At 47.8% G+C, this 13226-nt stretch overlaps 1 protein-coding gene across 1 annotated transcript; it reads left to right on the forward strand.

The window, feature by feature from the left end:
• The first annotated feature begins 745 nt into the window (after positions 1-745).
• Positions 746-13157, forward strand: LOC122391348. The gene is made up of 8 exons (XM_043385150.1): positions 746-772; positions 5198-5441; positions 7596-7759; positions 8383-8635; positions 8990-9188; positions 10972-11093; positions 11534-11724; positions 12082-13157. Exons 2-8 carry the CDS (start codon positions 5214-5216, stop codon positions 12473-12475), a joined length of 1551 nt encoding a protein of 516 aa, XP_043241085.1. The 5' UTR covers positions 746-772; positions 5198-5213; the 3' UTR covers positions 12476-13157.
• Positions 13158-13226: the final 69 nt, after the last annotated feature.

A 13226-nucleotide genomic window follows, 5' to 3' on the forward strand; every position in this document is an offset into this window, starting at 1 on the left:
TGAAATTTTACCGGCCGATTTTTTAAATTTTTTGACCATAAGATTGCCTGTACATTTTTTAGTCTTAACACAAAATTTGACACGAATCGAATATAATCAGCGGTAAGGAGCGCGATGTAAAGACGGAACCGTCCTGCCCCGGCACAGTCTACAATTCAGGCGGCGCGTAACGGCTGACGCCGGCCGACGCGCCGCCGCACCGCGTGCGGCGGCCGAATGTTTGACTTTACACCGCTATTGCTAGAAAATTTGTGAGCCAATTTTCTTATTTCTTGCACGAGAAGATCCGCAATTCAATTCTGGCCAGGTAGCCAAAATTTCACATTAATGTTATGTTTGCGGCGCGAGTTATTGGCGAAAAACAGGAGGGGTGGGCGAAATCCCCCTCCCCCCTCCCACTGCGAATCTCTGACCACTTGCGGCGCTGCCGTTTTGGGAAAGGGTAAATGTAGTGAGTGGGCCGTCTAGGTATTATAGAGGTCAATGAGGGAAAAAGGGAAAGTTTTCCCTTTGGGAAAGGAAAACTCTATTCTTTAAGAATATAAATGATTTTATTTGTGTTTGCTTTTTTGTTAATTTTCGACAAATTATTTTTCAATTAATAAATTGAAAAAATAAATATTTAAAATAATAATTTTTTTAACATCATCGACCGTAAAAATTATTTTATTCCGCATACCAAATACTTTAAAAAATACTTCAACGATTCAACGGCAAATCTTAGTGCTGCCAGATTTGCAGATGTGTTTTGTGATCGTGTTGGTGCCTGGTGGTGGGTGAATTCATTATAGAGTTCAGTGTTGGTTCAGTGGTGAATTCCCATGGTTCCTCGCGACGTATATACGCATACCAATTGCATATAAATATTAGTAATTGGCAATTATTGGTGTTTGACTCTCTGGGAATGGAAATCGTCAGATGAGATAATAGTTTTCTTATGCATTGGGTCGAAGGCTACGACGTGTGAGCGATAGTTAACATTGAGGTCAGGCTATGCTATATTTTTATTTATTTTGGTGTGTGTTGGGAGAAACAAACAAAAAATTTATTGGGAGGCAGCCATGCCGGTTTGTCCTTGAATCCATAAGTTGTTATGGCCCGGCCACCGTTTTTGGCTCTGAAGGACCCGAGTCTTTTCTGGGCCTGTCACGCTTCGTGAGTTGACGTAATGTCATGAGTCATGATGCCATACTGTTGACGTGATGGGCAGTTCCGGCACACGATTGCTGTGACCTTGGCCTTGACATTTAGTGACGCGGTTATTAGCCTAAAAGTAAGAGTACGCAGTCATTGTATATTTATCAATAAAAGATGTTTCTTAACCCACGCCCCGTTGGGCTCTGCCGAGCAACGCGTCCCGTTAGGGGGGGCCATTTTGCCCCCCTAAGATCTCAAGAACCACGCAACCTAGCGGCAAGCGGCAAACGGTGTTGGATAGCCCTATCAGGGAACTACCTTGTGACCCAATTTTATTGACCTAGGTCAAACCGATGATGTATTTCATTGAAAATCATCGATGGGGAAATGTTCTTCAAACACATATTTTGCAATTTGAGGTCACTGATACCAGGTCAGGTCACAGAGGTCAGGTCACTGGGGGGTCACAATATGAAAGTGTCGTGTGATACATGTTTTATGGTCCATTTTACAGGACAAATGCGATTATGTGGGTCAGGCAGCCTTTGGGGCCAGCTTATGTCACGTTTTGGTCAAGATCAGGTCAAGGTCAGGTCAAATTAGGTCAAATTTCAAAGTTAATATTTTTGCATAAAATGGGTATCGAATCGATGCAGCTCGTCACGGGGGAGTTCAATGATGGTCTTTGTTTTGCCGTACATGGTCTAGAATCGCTAAAAATTGAGTTCAAAAATTTGACGTCATCATTTTTGAACAGTTTTTTCGCTATAACTTGGCCAAAAAACGAGATATCGATCTGAAATTTGGTATGCATATAGAAGAGCGCAGGGACTATCACATATATTCCGGGTTTTTTTCGAAATTCGGAAAAGTTTTGGATTTTTTTTAGTTTTTCTTTAAAAAATCAAATTTTTGAATTTTTGGGGGTCAAAAACCCAAAATTTTGAAAATCCGAGATAGCAGTTTTGTAGCGCCGCTTTTTGTCTACTAGACCATATAAAGAACTTTGAAATTGCTTGATAACTGTAGATTTGGTGAGCGTTTCAAGATTGCATGTTTTTTGCTCATTTTTGCTCGAACATGACCTCAGCTTGACCTCAATAACTCCTGACCTAAGGTGACCTAAGACTTGAAATTTTGTGTGAAGGTGTCAAGTTGATGCCCGGGAAGGTACTGAAAATTTGGCGGCGCTGCGCGCCGCCGTTTTCTTGCTATTCAGGAAAAACCACAGGGGGGGCCAAAATGCCCCCCCCCCCAACGGGGCGAGGGTGTAATGCATTTGAAAAAATTTGGACGTAAACTTTGAACATTTAGTTGATGATGTCAAACAATATTGCGGCAATTGTGTGCCAGAATTGCCCCTTACGTCAGCAGTACAACGTCATCACATTATGTCAGTTAGCTTGCGCAACACCCGTGGCACAGGGCCCTGATTTCTGGTTAATGATTTTGATCTGTCAAACATTATCTGATCTTCACAACTGTTGAATGTTTCATCACAAAACTTTCATTAGGGGAGAGTGGGGCAAAGCGGCCACCCGGGGCAAAGCGGCCATCCATCGTTTTAGCCCTCCACAGCTGGCGTCAGTTCCAATTTATGATTTCCAATTATACTTCTCTTTGCGGTCGTTCGAATGAGCCAGACCGGGGTTTCAGGCCCATCGTCATTGTTCTGTGAAACACGGAAAAGCATTTCTTGCCAGGTTACCAATTATGTTAACAATTTTTAAATGTTATTTTATTCCATAACCGTTTGGAATTTTTATAAGCGTTTTTGTCCATGCATTGCGTGGTTATCGTACATACCTTCTACCAATTTTAATGCTTTTTACCCCACTAATAGCTGAGCTGGAATATTTTTGTCTCGGACGGTATGCGCGGGGCAAAGCGGCCGAGGCAAAGTGGCCAGCCCCCAATTGGCCATAAGTTGTTTCCATCTGGATAAAAACATTATTTATATTCAAATGTGTCGTCATGCATTCGTCTTGGCCACTTTTCGGTTACATGAGTTACCAAATTATGCAATTAAATGTTTTTCACAGAAAATTATTTCTTTGTTTAGCAATAGGTGGGAAGATAACAAAGTAAACATCCATCTTCCCTTAAACCTTGTCACCATCAAATACCCTAGTCGTGCATGAGGCAACTATTCTGTTTCTCATATCGGGACTTGAGAAGTCGCCAGTGGCCGCTTTGCCTCAGGGATGGGGCAAAGTGGCCAATATGCTATAGGTTTAAAGTTTTTTCAATATCTCCCATATGTGAACGCCTTTGGAAATGAAACGCAGTTGGAATAAAAGACAATTTAATAGGGATCACATTGGCATAGAAAGAATATTTCCAAGTTTAAAAATCAAGCGTCGGCATCGTTAGAAACGTTAGGGTGGCCGCTTTGCCCCACTCTCCCCTACCTACCTTTGGCTACATGAATTTGACACATTTTGACCAGAGGAAAATTTTTAGTTGTCATAGGTCGGCCAGAAATGTTGCTCAGTTGTTGTCAGGTTTGTATGATTTTGATGCAAAATTGAAACATGGGTTTATGGCAATCACTCTTGAGGCCAGCTTTTGACTTAGCACTGATTTCTTTGCATGAGAGGGGATTTTCTAAATTTTGACAATTTTAGGAAATTACATCCATACAATCACAAAAATTATATTTCAAAGCTTTTAGGTACTTAAAGGTTTTTGAGTTAGAAAGGAACATATGTAATAGTCATAGTTATAAAACACACACTTATGACATACTGTTGTTTGGCCCAATATTACAGAAAAATTGACAAGTCTGCCTTTCCATTTTTATGGTTTACTATTAAAATACATAAAATGTAACTTCCAGTATATTTTAGACATTAAACACCAAAAAAAATTGTGCCATCATGATCCTCAGCAATAATAAAATTGGATGAGCACCTTTTTGTTGTGATAAATCAACCAAAATTTCATCTTTTTTGACCTGACTATAACCTCAACCTCACGATACCATATCTAGCTGAAATTAGTTTTAGACCTCCAAATTAGGTATACGGTCAAAATGGGGCATATAAAATGCACTTCACTACCTGTACAAGCCTAGTTAAAATCTCCATAGTATAGTATAGTATAGTCCTTTATTGTCCATGACCACTTGTGACCTAAACTGATCAGGGTTTGACCTAAAACACCAAAACATCAGGACCGGCTTCTTCGCCCGCCCTCCGTGAAAACTGCGGCGGGGAAGAGGTCTTTTATGTATCGTGCCACATCGCTTTTAAACACCATGCCCATCGACCTGTTGCGGCTCCAGCCGACTGCATATAAGAGGGCAGCGAAGGCATTCATCTGTGATAATTGATAGTTTGACCAGTTCAGAGTGTGTACGAGTTGTATGTTTCGAATGGATGTGTTGCTTGTGTGTGACGTGTGAGTGTTTTGCCTCTTGACTTTGCGTCCTGATTCATTTGCTTTTATCCTTTTTGACAATAGGCTCATAATAGCCACAGCTATTTATGTGGAGAGCCCGCAGACGTAAAATACAAATACAAATACAAAATACAAATACAAGATTGGTACCCACAGGGTATCATCAGCATACAGTTATGATGATGAGTGTTATGGAATTGATGTGACTTGGCGGCAGCCAGAGCCAGATGTGTAAAAATGTGTAATTCCTAACTGTTGATAATTTTTACTTCGTGACCTGACATGTGACATCCAGAGGGGGATCCAGCTCAGAGTTTTGGGGGAGGGGGCAAACCATAACAATTTATCGATTCTTTCCATGCCTCGTTCATAGGCGTAATGTTAATATTATGCCGTTTTGGGGGGGGGGGGGGCAAATGCCCATTTTGCCCCCCCCCCTGGATCCGCCACTGGTGACATCATTGGGGACTTCAAGATAAATGAAATTATATGTCCCCCAGTCATTTTCATCATGGATTATGGAATATATACCCCAGTTATGCTAAGACTAATGGATAAGGATATAGGTACCCAAAATAACTTATGGTCCATCTTATGGTCCCTCCAAAATAACTTATGGCTTTGATTGACCTTGTGCTCCACCCGTCCTTGCTGTCAGGCTGGGCGGCACCACCATGGAGATGTCAGAGGTGACGGTCAGCCTGTCGACGGGCCAGGCGCGCCGCCTGGAACGGCTCTCTACCGACCACGGCCCCGGCTATATGGACCACCTGCTGGACGTGGTGACGCCCTTCATCGAGAATGACGGGGCGCCCACCGAGCCGCCGCCCATCGACGAGTGGATCCCCAAGATCGGCATCGACGCTGTCAATAGGAGCGTCGAAATCGATGTGGGCTCGCAGGTACGATGCCTACAGCGTGGCTCTTGATATTTTATCGTCGTTTTTACCGGTTATTTGCACGGGTTTTACTGCGAGTGAACGGTAAAAATGGAATTATGAGGTTTAAATGTGGGCGAGTGTTGTTAGTACGTTAACCCTCGCCCGCACATGCCATTTTCCCATCCTAGAACGCACATGGGGGGGGGGGGTTGCCACCCCCCCGCGCCATTTCGTTCCTGTTGGAGATAGAGCTTAGCAGTAAAGACCAAAAAGATTCTTTGGGAAGAGACGAATCCAATGATACCCAGTTTTACCTTCTCAGGTCAGTCATTGACCTTCCAGGTCAGGTCAAACTAAAAAATGTTGCTGTTTTGGGTCACCGTTGGATATCAAGTGTGCTGCTTATCAAATACCGATGACGATGCTGTTTTCTGGTGCCAAGCCAGCTAGAACCTCTTTGTCACACTACCCGACCAGAATTTTGCTGCTGAGGTCATTTCAGGTCAAGTTAGGTCAAGGTCAATTATATGTGTTTGTATGTCTGTGTGTGTCTGTGTGTATACTGATGTGTGCACCGACTGTTTTTGGGTCCATATTACATGAAATCATGATCTGAGAAGCTTTTACCAAAAATGCAGTCAAAAAACTTCAAAAAAAAGTAAATTCAGCTTGCCTAAAACGCAATTATCTTAGGTGACCTAGGTTGACCTTGATCCTGACCTTGACCCCTGTACATCGTCGAACAACATGTTCCATGATAGGTAGGAGGTAAGACTGGCAAAAAAGGCCGAAATCAGGGTGTCAAAAGCTCATAAGGCCCATTGCAAACGCAAGATGTTGAGAATTGGCCATTTGGGTCATGACATGACCTGAAAAACAAGGTCATATCTCCGGAACCAAAAATCACAGAAACTTGAAATTTTCAGTGGACATCAAGAAAGGATAGACGAGCAGCTATACGAAAAATCAGCCTTCTAGCTCTAAAAATGTTGAGTGCAGAGCAGAAAGACTGCCTGGGGGGGGGGGGTGGCAACCACCCCCCCCCCCCCATGTGCGGGCGAGGGTTAATACTACCTGGGGATATCAGGAGTTTAATATTGCAAGTTTAACCCTATTCCTGGCGGGGGGGGCCTCAGGAGCCCCCCCCCCTGAGGTTTTTTGGTTATTTCTCCCAAACGCGTTGAGCTAGGAAGCTCAAATTTTCTGACTTTTCCTAAAAGGCTTCTACGCAACATGTCTGAAAATTTTGAGTTGATCTGACCTCGGGTCAGGTCACCAGAGGCGGTTTGGTGACCCTACCTCAGAAAAGTTTGCAATCACGCCAGAGCTAGAGTTTTTGACCGATCAATTTCTTCTCTTCAGGCTTTAGTTAGGGTACCAGTATGTGCAATTTGTATATCTCGGAATTTTGATATCGGTGACCTAAGGTCAGGTCAGTTTCGCGACCTCCCCATTATAAGTCAATGGGGGAAAAATCAACTCCCTGTTTTTACCACTAAAACGGGTCGGAATGGCCCCATATACCATACATGACTTCATATACGATCAACCTTCACTACCTTGAGGTCTGTTTTGCTGTTGGGCAGCTGTGAGGTCATGTGACGTCATCAAAGGTCACCAAAGGTTTTTGGCCAATAACTCCGTACAGGAACAAGATACAGACGCGTGGATGGTCTCATTGGGTTCAGCTCGTCAAGACGCATCGAATGATATACATGATGACCTCGAGGTCACGTGACCTGAGGTCAACCTTTGACCTTGACCTTTCGAGGTCAACATATATATCATTCGATGCGGATTGACGAGAGGATCACGATGATGCCCTTAGTTTGTTCCTATCTTGACTAATTCGAAAGTTATTCGAGAAAAACTCTCTCCATATCTAGCGCCGCCATTTTGACTTTTTCGACCCCTGTGACGTCATCTTTGACCTGACCTGAAAATGACCTTAGTAAAAATTGTAGATCTTGGCCGTGCGTATCCGATGCTGTTTACCGTTTGTCGCTGCGATGTGTAGTTTTTGAGATCTGAAGGGGGGGCCGAATCGCCCCCCCCCCCGCCAGTTTCTTGTCCCGGCGGAGCCCGCCAGGAATAGGGTTAATAGGTTGATGTTTCACGAACATTAGTTAATGTCTCTGGCACGACCCCACACCCCTCCTCTTGACTCGCCATCAGGTGGTGGTTGTGAACCTGGCCGACTTTTACAAGAAGCGGGACGCGGCACAGCTGCTGGGGTCCCGATCGGAGTCGGTCACCCCGGCGATACCCGCCGACCCTGCCACCAGCGCCCTGCACCTGCTGGCGGCCACTGCCACACAGGAGGCCGGCGCTGGACCCAAGTGAGCCGCAGAGGACGGACTGGCTGGTGTTGTATCGAGGCTGAGTGATTGTGACAGTTCTATACGCACTGTGTGTGTTGGTGGCGGCGCCCGTATACTGATGGTGCAGTGTGTCCCTTGCTGTCCCGTATGGTGAGGGTGCCGATGTCCTGTTATCCGTCTGTACATGTATGTATACTGACAGTGCCGTTAGTCTGTCTCTCCCCGTATACTGATGGTGCCTTATTTCCCCACATGCTGACAGTGCCGCCCTCTGCCCCAGGCTCACCCGTGTCCTCTGTCAGGCCGTGTGTTCGTCGTACCCCTACACTGACAGTGCCGCCCTCTGTCCCAGGTTTACCCGTGACCTCTGTCAGGCCGTGTGTACGGCCCTCCAGGTATTTAGTGGTTGGTTTCCAACATCACAATAAGCGATCTGCATTGATGAATACGTCTAATGGCTGTTGAAAACCATTGCCGAAGTGTGTGCACGAACTCACTTCTCATTTCTATTGAGTCATTTTACGGGAGTGTCCCTGTCATTCAAAGTTATTACACCAAAAGCACATAGGCTAACCAACCACTTTTATGCTGGAGGACCGTACGTTTTCCATCTATACTGACGGTGCCGCCCCCTGTCCCAGGTTCACCTGCGTGCTCTGTCACGCCGTGTGTCCCTCTGTGGCGGCGCTGCGGCTGCACGGCGCCGCCGCCCACTGCGCGCGGCTCTCCGTCTGCCGGCGCTGCGGACTCTCGTACCTGACTCAGCGCGAGCTGGACAGACACCCCTGTGAGGAGGAGCGGAGAGAGCGCCAGGAGCGGCGCAGGGAGCTGGAGGAGGAGCGCGAGCGGCTCGAGAGGCAGAAGGTGCCGCCGCTACTGGTGCGGCCATCCAAGGTAGGAGGGGATGGAGGATGTGCGGGGTGCCGTATCGAGTGTGAGTTGTGGTTCTGTTGTAGGTGGGGATGGCGTAATTGTGCTCTAGTGATGATCAGTCATCTTTACTTGGATACGAACCAGCAATGTCAAGTGATTGTTACTATGCCAGCGTGTGTTTTTCTACATCGTGTTGCTAACGTTTCTCCCATCTCTTCGTGTTTGCTCGTACTGAACTGAGGGGATTATATTAAGTGAAAGCTGTACGCAGGAGATGATGTATGGCGACAGTAATCCTGGCAGCTGAACATCCCTAGCATCAAACGATGATCCGACACGCCGCATGACCTGCCTATCTCCACTCCTCTCTCGCAGAACGACCGTGTGCGCCGCCTGGAGGACACCAGTTCGGAGGACTCTGACGAGCCGGAGGAGCCGGCGCGCCGCTGGCCCAGCCCGCCGCACTCCCGGCCCGTGTCCCACCGTCCGCCGCCGGCAGCCCCGGCACCCCGGCCGCCACCGCCCAAAGCCTCCCCAGCGGCCGCCCAGGCCCGCCGGCCCGCACCGCCGAATGGTAAGCGAAAACCGCACGGGTCAGGGGGGGGGGCACATTTTAACGTATAAGTGCGTATGTTTGTTCTGAGAATGTTATACCAACTTCTACGCCGCAGTGTTATTAGTTTATATAACGTGCGGCACAGCGTCCTTGGTTTCACTTCAGCGAGTACAGTGGGCTGTTTGGTTGAATATTTTAGTGGTGTTTCTGGGTCAAATGCAGTTCCGGACAGTTCAAGTATTTGACTAATGTAGCTGATGTCACTCCACAGGCCATTGATTTGCGACAGCCTGAGTATCATTCAGTTTTCATGACGTAGGTCAATGTTTGGTACCGGGCAACACGTTCGTTTCTGATGGACGGAGGCTAAATATACATTTTCGTGTCCTTTCTCATCAAGCATATTCTGCTGCTGTGAAATATCATGATATACGCAGTTGAAGATTAACCCGTGCCCTGCTGGGGGTCCTGGATTTCCACGCCCTGCTGGGGGGGGGGGGGGGTGTTTGAACACCCCCCCTTGTAACTCGGCTCCTGGGCCACGTAGCGATACGCGGAAGGCGGCGTTCGAAAGAGCGTAAAAAATAATGACGAAATCACTTCGGTCAATTTTTTGGTCAGGTCAAAGGTCAGGTCACCAGAGGTCATTGAAGGCAAAATTTCGCCGATTTCCAGGTCGAATGTCGAAAATTTCCAAGAAGCCAACGCATAACTCGGGAACCAATAGAGCTACAGCGCCGCGGAAAAGCGCATTCGATAGCCCTATTAACGCCCTTTCTGAGTAATTCCCTCAGATTTGACCTAACGTCAACGGTTTTGCCTGCAGGGGGCAAAAACTGCAAAAATAGCCGATTTTTTTGAAAACAGTTTTTCTGCAATAACTTTTGACCCAAGCCTTGTACGAGCTTACTTTTACCGGCATCGTGTTCCTCTCGTCAAGACGCATCGAAGGAACTATAACTTGACCTTGAAAGGTCAACTTGAAAATTTGACCTCAGGTCAAGGTCATGACCTGACCGGAAAGGGTCATGTTGCATATCAGTCGATCCGTATCGTCGAGCTGAACACATCTAAGGCGTTTTCATCGCTCTAGCATGCCTCTATCAAAAGTTATTTGCGAAAAACTGTTAGATACCATTCGTGACCTAAGATGACCTCAGGGCATAAACAAGGGTCACGGACACCATTTTTAAGTTCAGTGTGTCTAAACCACTTGTAATTCGGTGTTTGGGAGTGTTTATAATGTCTTTCATCCAAAAGAGGCGCATTTCAATTTTCTCCCATTGACTTATAATGGGGAGGTCGCAAAATTGACCTGACCTTAGGTCATCGATATCAAAATTCTGAGATATACATTTTGTACATGCTATTGCTCTTAGCAATCGCTGAAAGTTTCAAAGCGATCGGTCACTCGGTGTAGCTATGACAGACATTGAAAGTTTTTATGAGGTGAGGTCACTTCAAGTGACCTGGTGACCTGACCTTGAATGACCTTGGTCTGAAATTTTCACAACATGTGTAGAATTGATGTATGATAAGGTATACCAAAAACGGCGGCGCTCCGCGCCGCCGTTTTTGAGATATTCGCGAAAAACCACAAGGGGGGTGTTCAAACACCCCCCCCCCAGCAGGGCGCGGGTTAAGCTGTGTGACAGAACCTTTGTAACATTTTAGCGGGCGTATTTTGGGCTTAATGCTTGATATCCAGATGGTGAAAAGTTTCCTCTCCCAGTGTCCATTGGATACATTCTGATGATTCTGGCCATCTTATAACGCTCTCGTCGCTGTTGTGTCGTTACAGGAAAGAAGGAGGCATACGTATGCCGTGTGTGCCACTCCAAGTTCCGCGACCCCAAGTCGGTGCTGAACCACCTCAAGCAGTTCCATCCGGAGCACGCTCGCAAGGCGTGGAATAAGTTCCAGGTGGGTCAATGACCGGCAGGCGGCAGCGGGAGCAGCTGCCGCTGGCCGGCCGCCGTGGGCGGAGGAATGGCAGCTGGTGGCGGGGTATTAAATAGCGAGCTCACCTGGTGCTGTTGGTGTCCAGTGGGCGGGTGTTAATGCTTTAAATTGGACACGCGAGCTTGTGTCTGTACGCCTGCTGCTAATGATGTACTGATGCAGATGCTGTTTTATTTGTTTTAAATGCTGCTATATGCATAGGACGTAGTCGGTATCCTTTTTGCGTCTGTCATATGATGTCGACCAACATGCTAAAACATTTAGTTAATTAACATAATCTACTGCCGTTTTTACGAAACTCAAACTGTGAAGAAAGGGTGTGTGGAGCTCTAGAGCTCCACAAGCAAAAAGTAAAGCTCTAAGTAAAGCTCTAACACTGACCTCACTATATCCCGTGGCAGGATAACCTGAAGAACCGTCAGTCGGGCGCAGCACCGCCGCCCGCGGCCGGCAGGGGCGCCGGCGGCGGCGACAACACGTTCGCCGTCCGCTCGGTGGCGCCGATGAAGCTGAAGCTGTCCCGCTCGGCACAGCAGCAGCGGATGCACCACGCACCGCAGCAGCGCCGGCCGCACTCGCCGCCGGCTCCCAGGTGGGTATCGGATAGGGTGCAGACTGCTTGGAAGGCTGGAGGGTGAGGGTCATATTTTTCACAGTCATAAGCGGATGTGGAGGTTGTTGTGAGGATGAGTGTTTGACAGCCTCTGGATAAGGAGTGTATGGTATGGAAACATGTTTTAGAACTTTCAGCGAACAGCTGATCGATGCCTAATTAGATCTTTGAAGTAGCTTTGACATGGGCACGCAGGGACCCCGCATAAGACATGCATCATCTCTAAGCTGATTCCAGCCACCTGCACGTGAATTGGTCTGTACGTATGACACCCAGCTGGCGTATCGTTCAGCGTCCGACGCTCACCTTCCGTCCCTCCCCGTCCCCCTGCCGCAGCTCGGAGCCGACCGGTCCGCCGTCCCCCGGGTTCGTCACATGTGGCGTGTGTGGCGGCACCAAGTACTACACCCACACTGCCAGCTGCAAACTGGACGGCTCCTACGCCTGTGAACCGTGCCGTAAGTTCGTCAGTCGCCTGATGCCCCACCAGTCGGTGCAGTGCCTCCTCGGGCTGGGGAGGTGCCATATCCCTGCCGTGGCGCCGCGACACTCTGCCGAGGCGCGCTGCCGCGCCTGCTGGCTCAAAAAGTGCCTGCTGGCGTTCAATATGACGCCCGAGCGGCACAACAAACTGCGGCACCTGCTACCGCCAAGCATCGCGCGAGATGTGCCCGAGGCGGCGCACAAACCGTTCCAGCAGACGGGGCGCTGTGAGTTGGACGAACCGTAACCGGGTGTGAGGCGGCTGTGTAGGGAGTTGGATATCCCGTACCGCAGAAACTAGAGACGATAGCGGGAGGACATGGTGGCAAAAAGTCCGAGATGAAGAAGCTTTGCATGGAATCTGAGATAAGACTTTGAATGGGCGCCTGCTGATACGTGTTCGGAACGTGTGATGCTCAGAACCCAAACTGTCAGCACGCATAAATCACCTCAGCGATGCAGACAGTTTCAGGGTTCGTCGTTTGCGAGAAGCTGACTCCACGGGCTGTGTGACTTGACGTCCCGTAACCTCACGGCTCAGACGTTACGTTACGGATCCCAGTGATGAGTCTCTCCCTGTGTGACGCTGTTCGGCACAAACTGTGTGACCTTGAGCGTGGGTATGGCGCTGTATCCGACAGTCTCGAAGGCCAGAACCGCTCGATCCGTGCTGTGTTTCGAGTGTCTCTTGGTGCCTCCGTTCGGCTGTACGCGAGTGAGTTCACTGCTGGTAGAGTTGCCGGTTTAATGAAAGCTCAGAAGTTGTCGGTTGGTGTTCCGTCTCGAGTCTCTCAGCTGCTCTTTCACGGACCTTGGTAGTGTTCGTTCACAGGCGGGAGCGAGGGACGTTGTGTTTGACGTACGGTCGGGTTCAGGGTTGGTCGAATGTTCCCGTTTTCATGTAACTTGAATGATGTTTGAAAAATAAATATACCTGTTTGCTTCTTGCGGTTGTAATCTGACCATGAGTTACCGACAATCATTGATGCGGTTATTTT

Source organism: Amphibalanus amphitrite, unplaced genomic scaffold (genome assembly GCF_019059575.1).
Source record: "Amphibalanus amphitrite isolate SeventyFive unplaced genomic scaffold, NRLGWU_Aamphi_draft 000434F_arrow, whole genome shotgun sequence".
Classification (NCBI taxonomy): domain Eukaryota; kingdom Metazoa; phylum Arthropoda; class Thecostraca; order Balanomorpha; family Balanidae; genus Amphibalanus; species Amphibalanus amphitrite.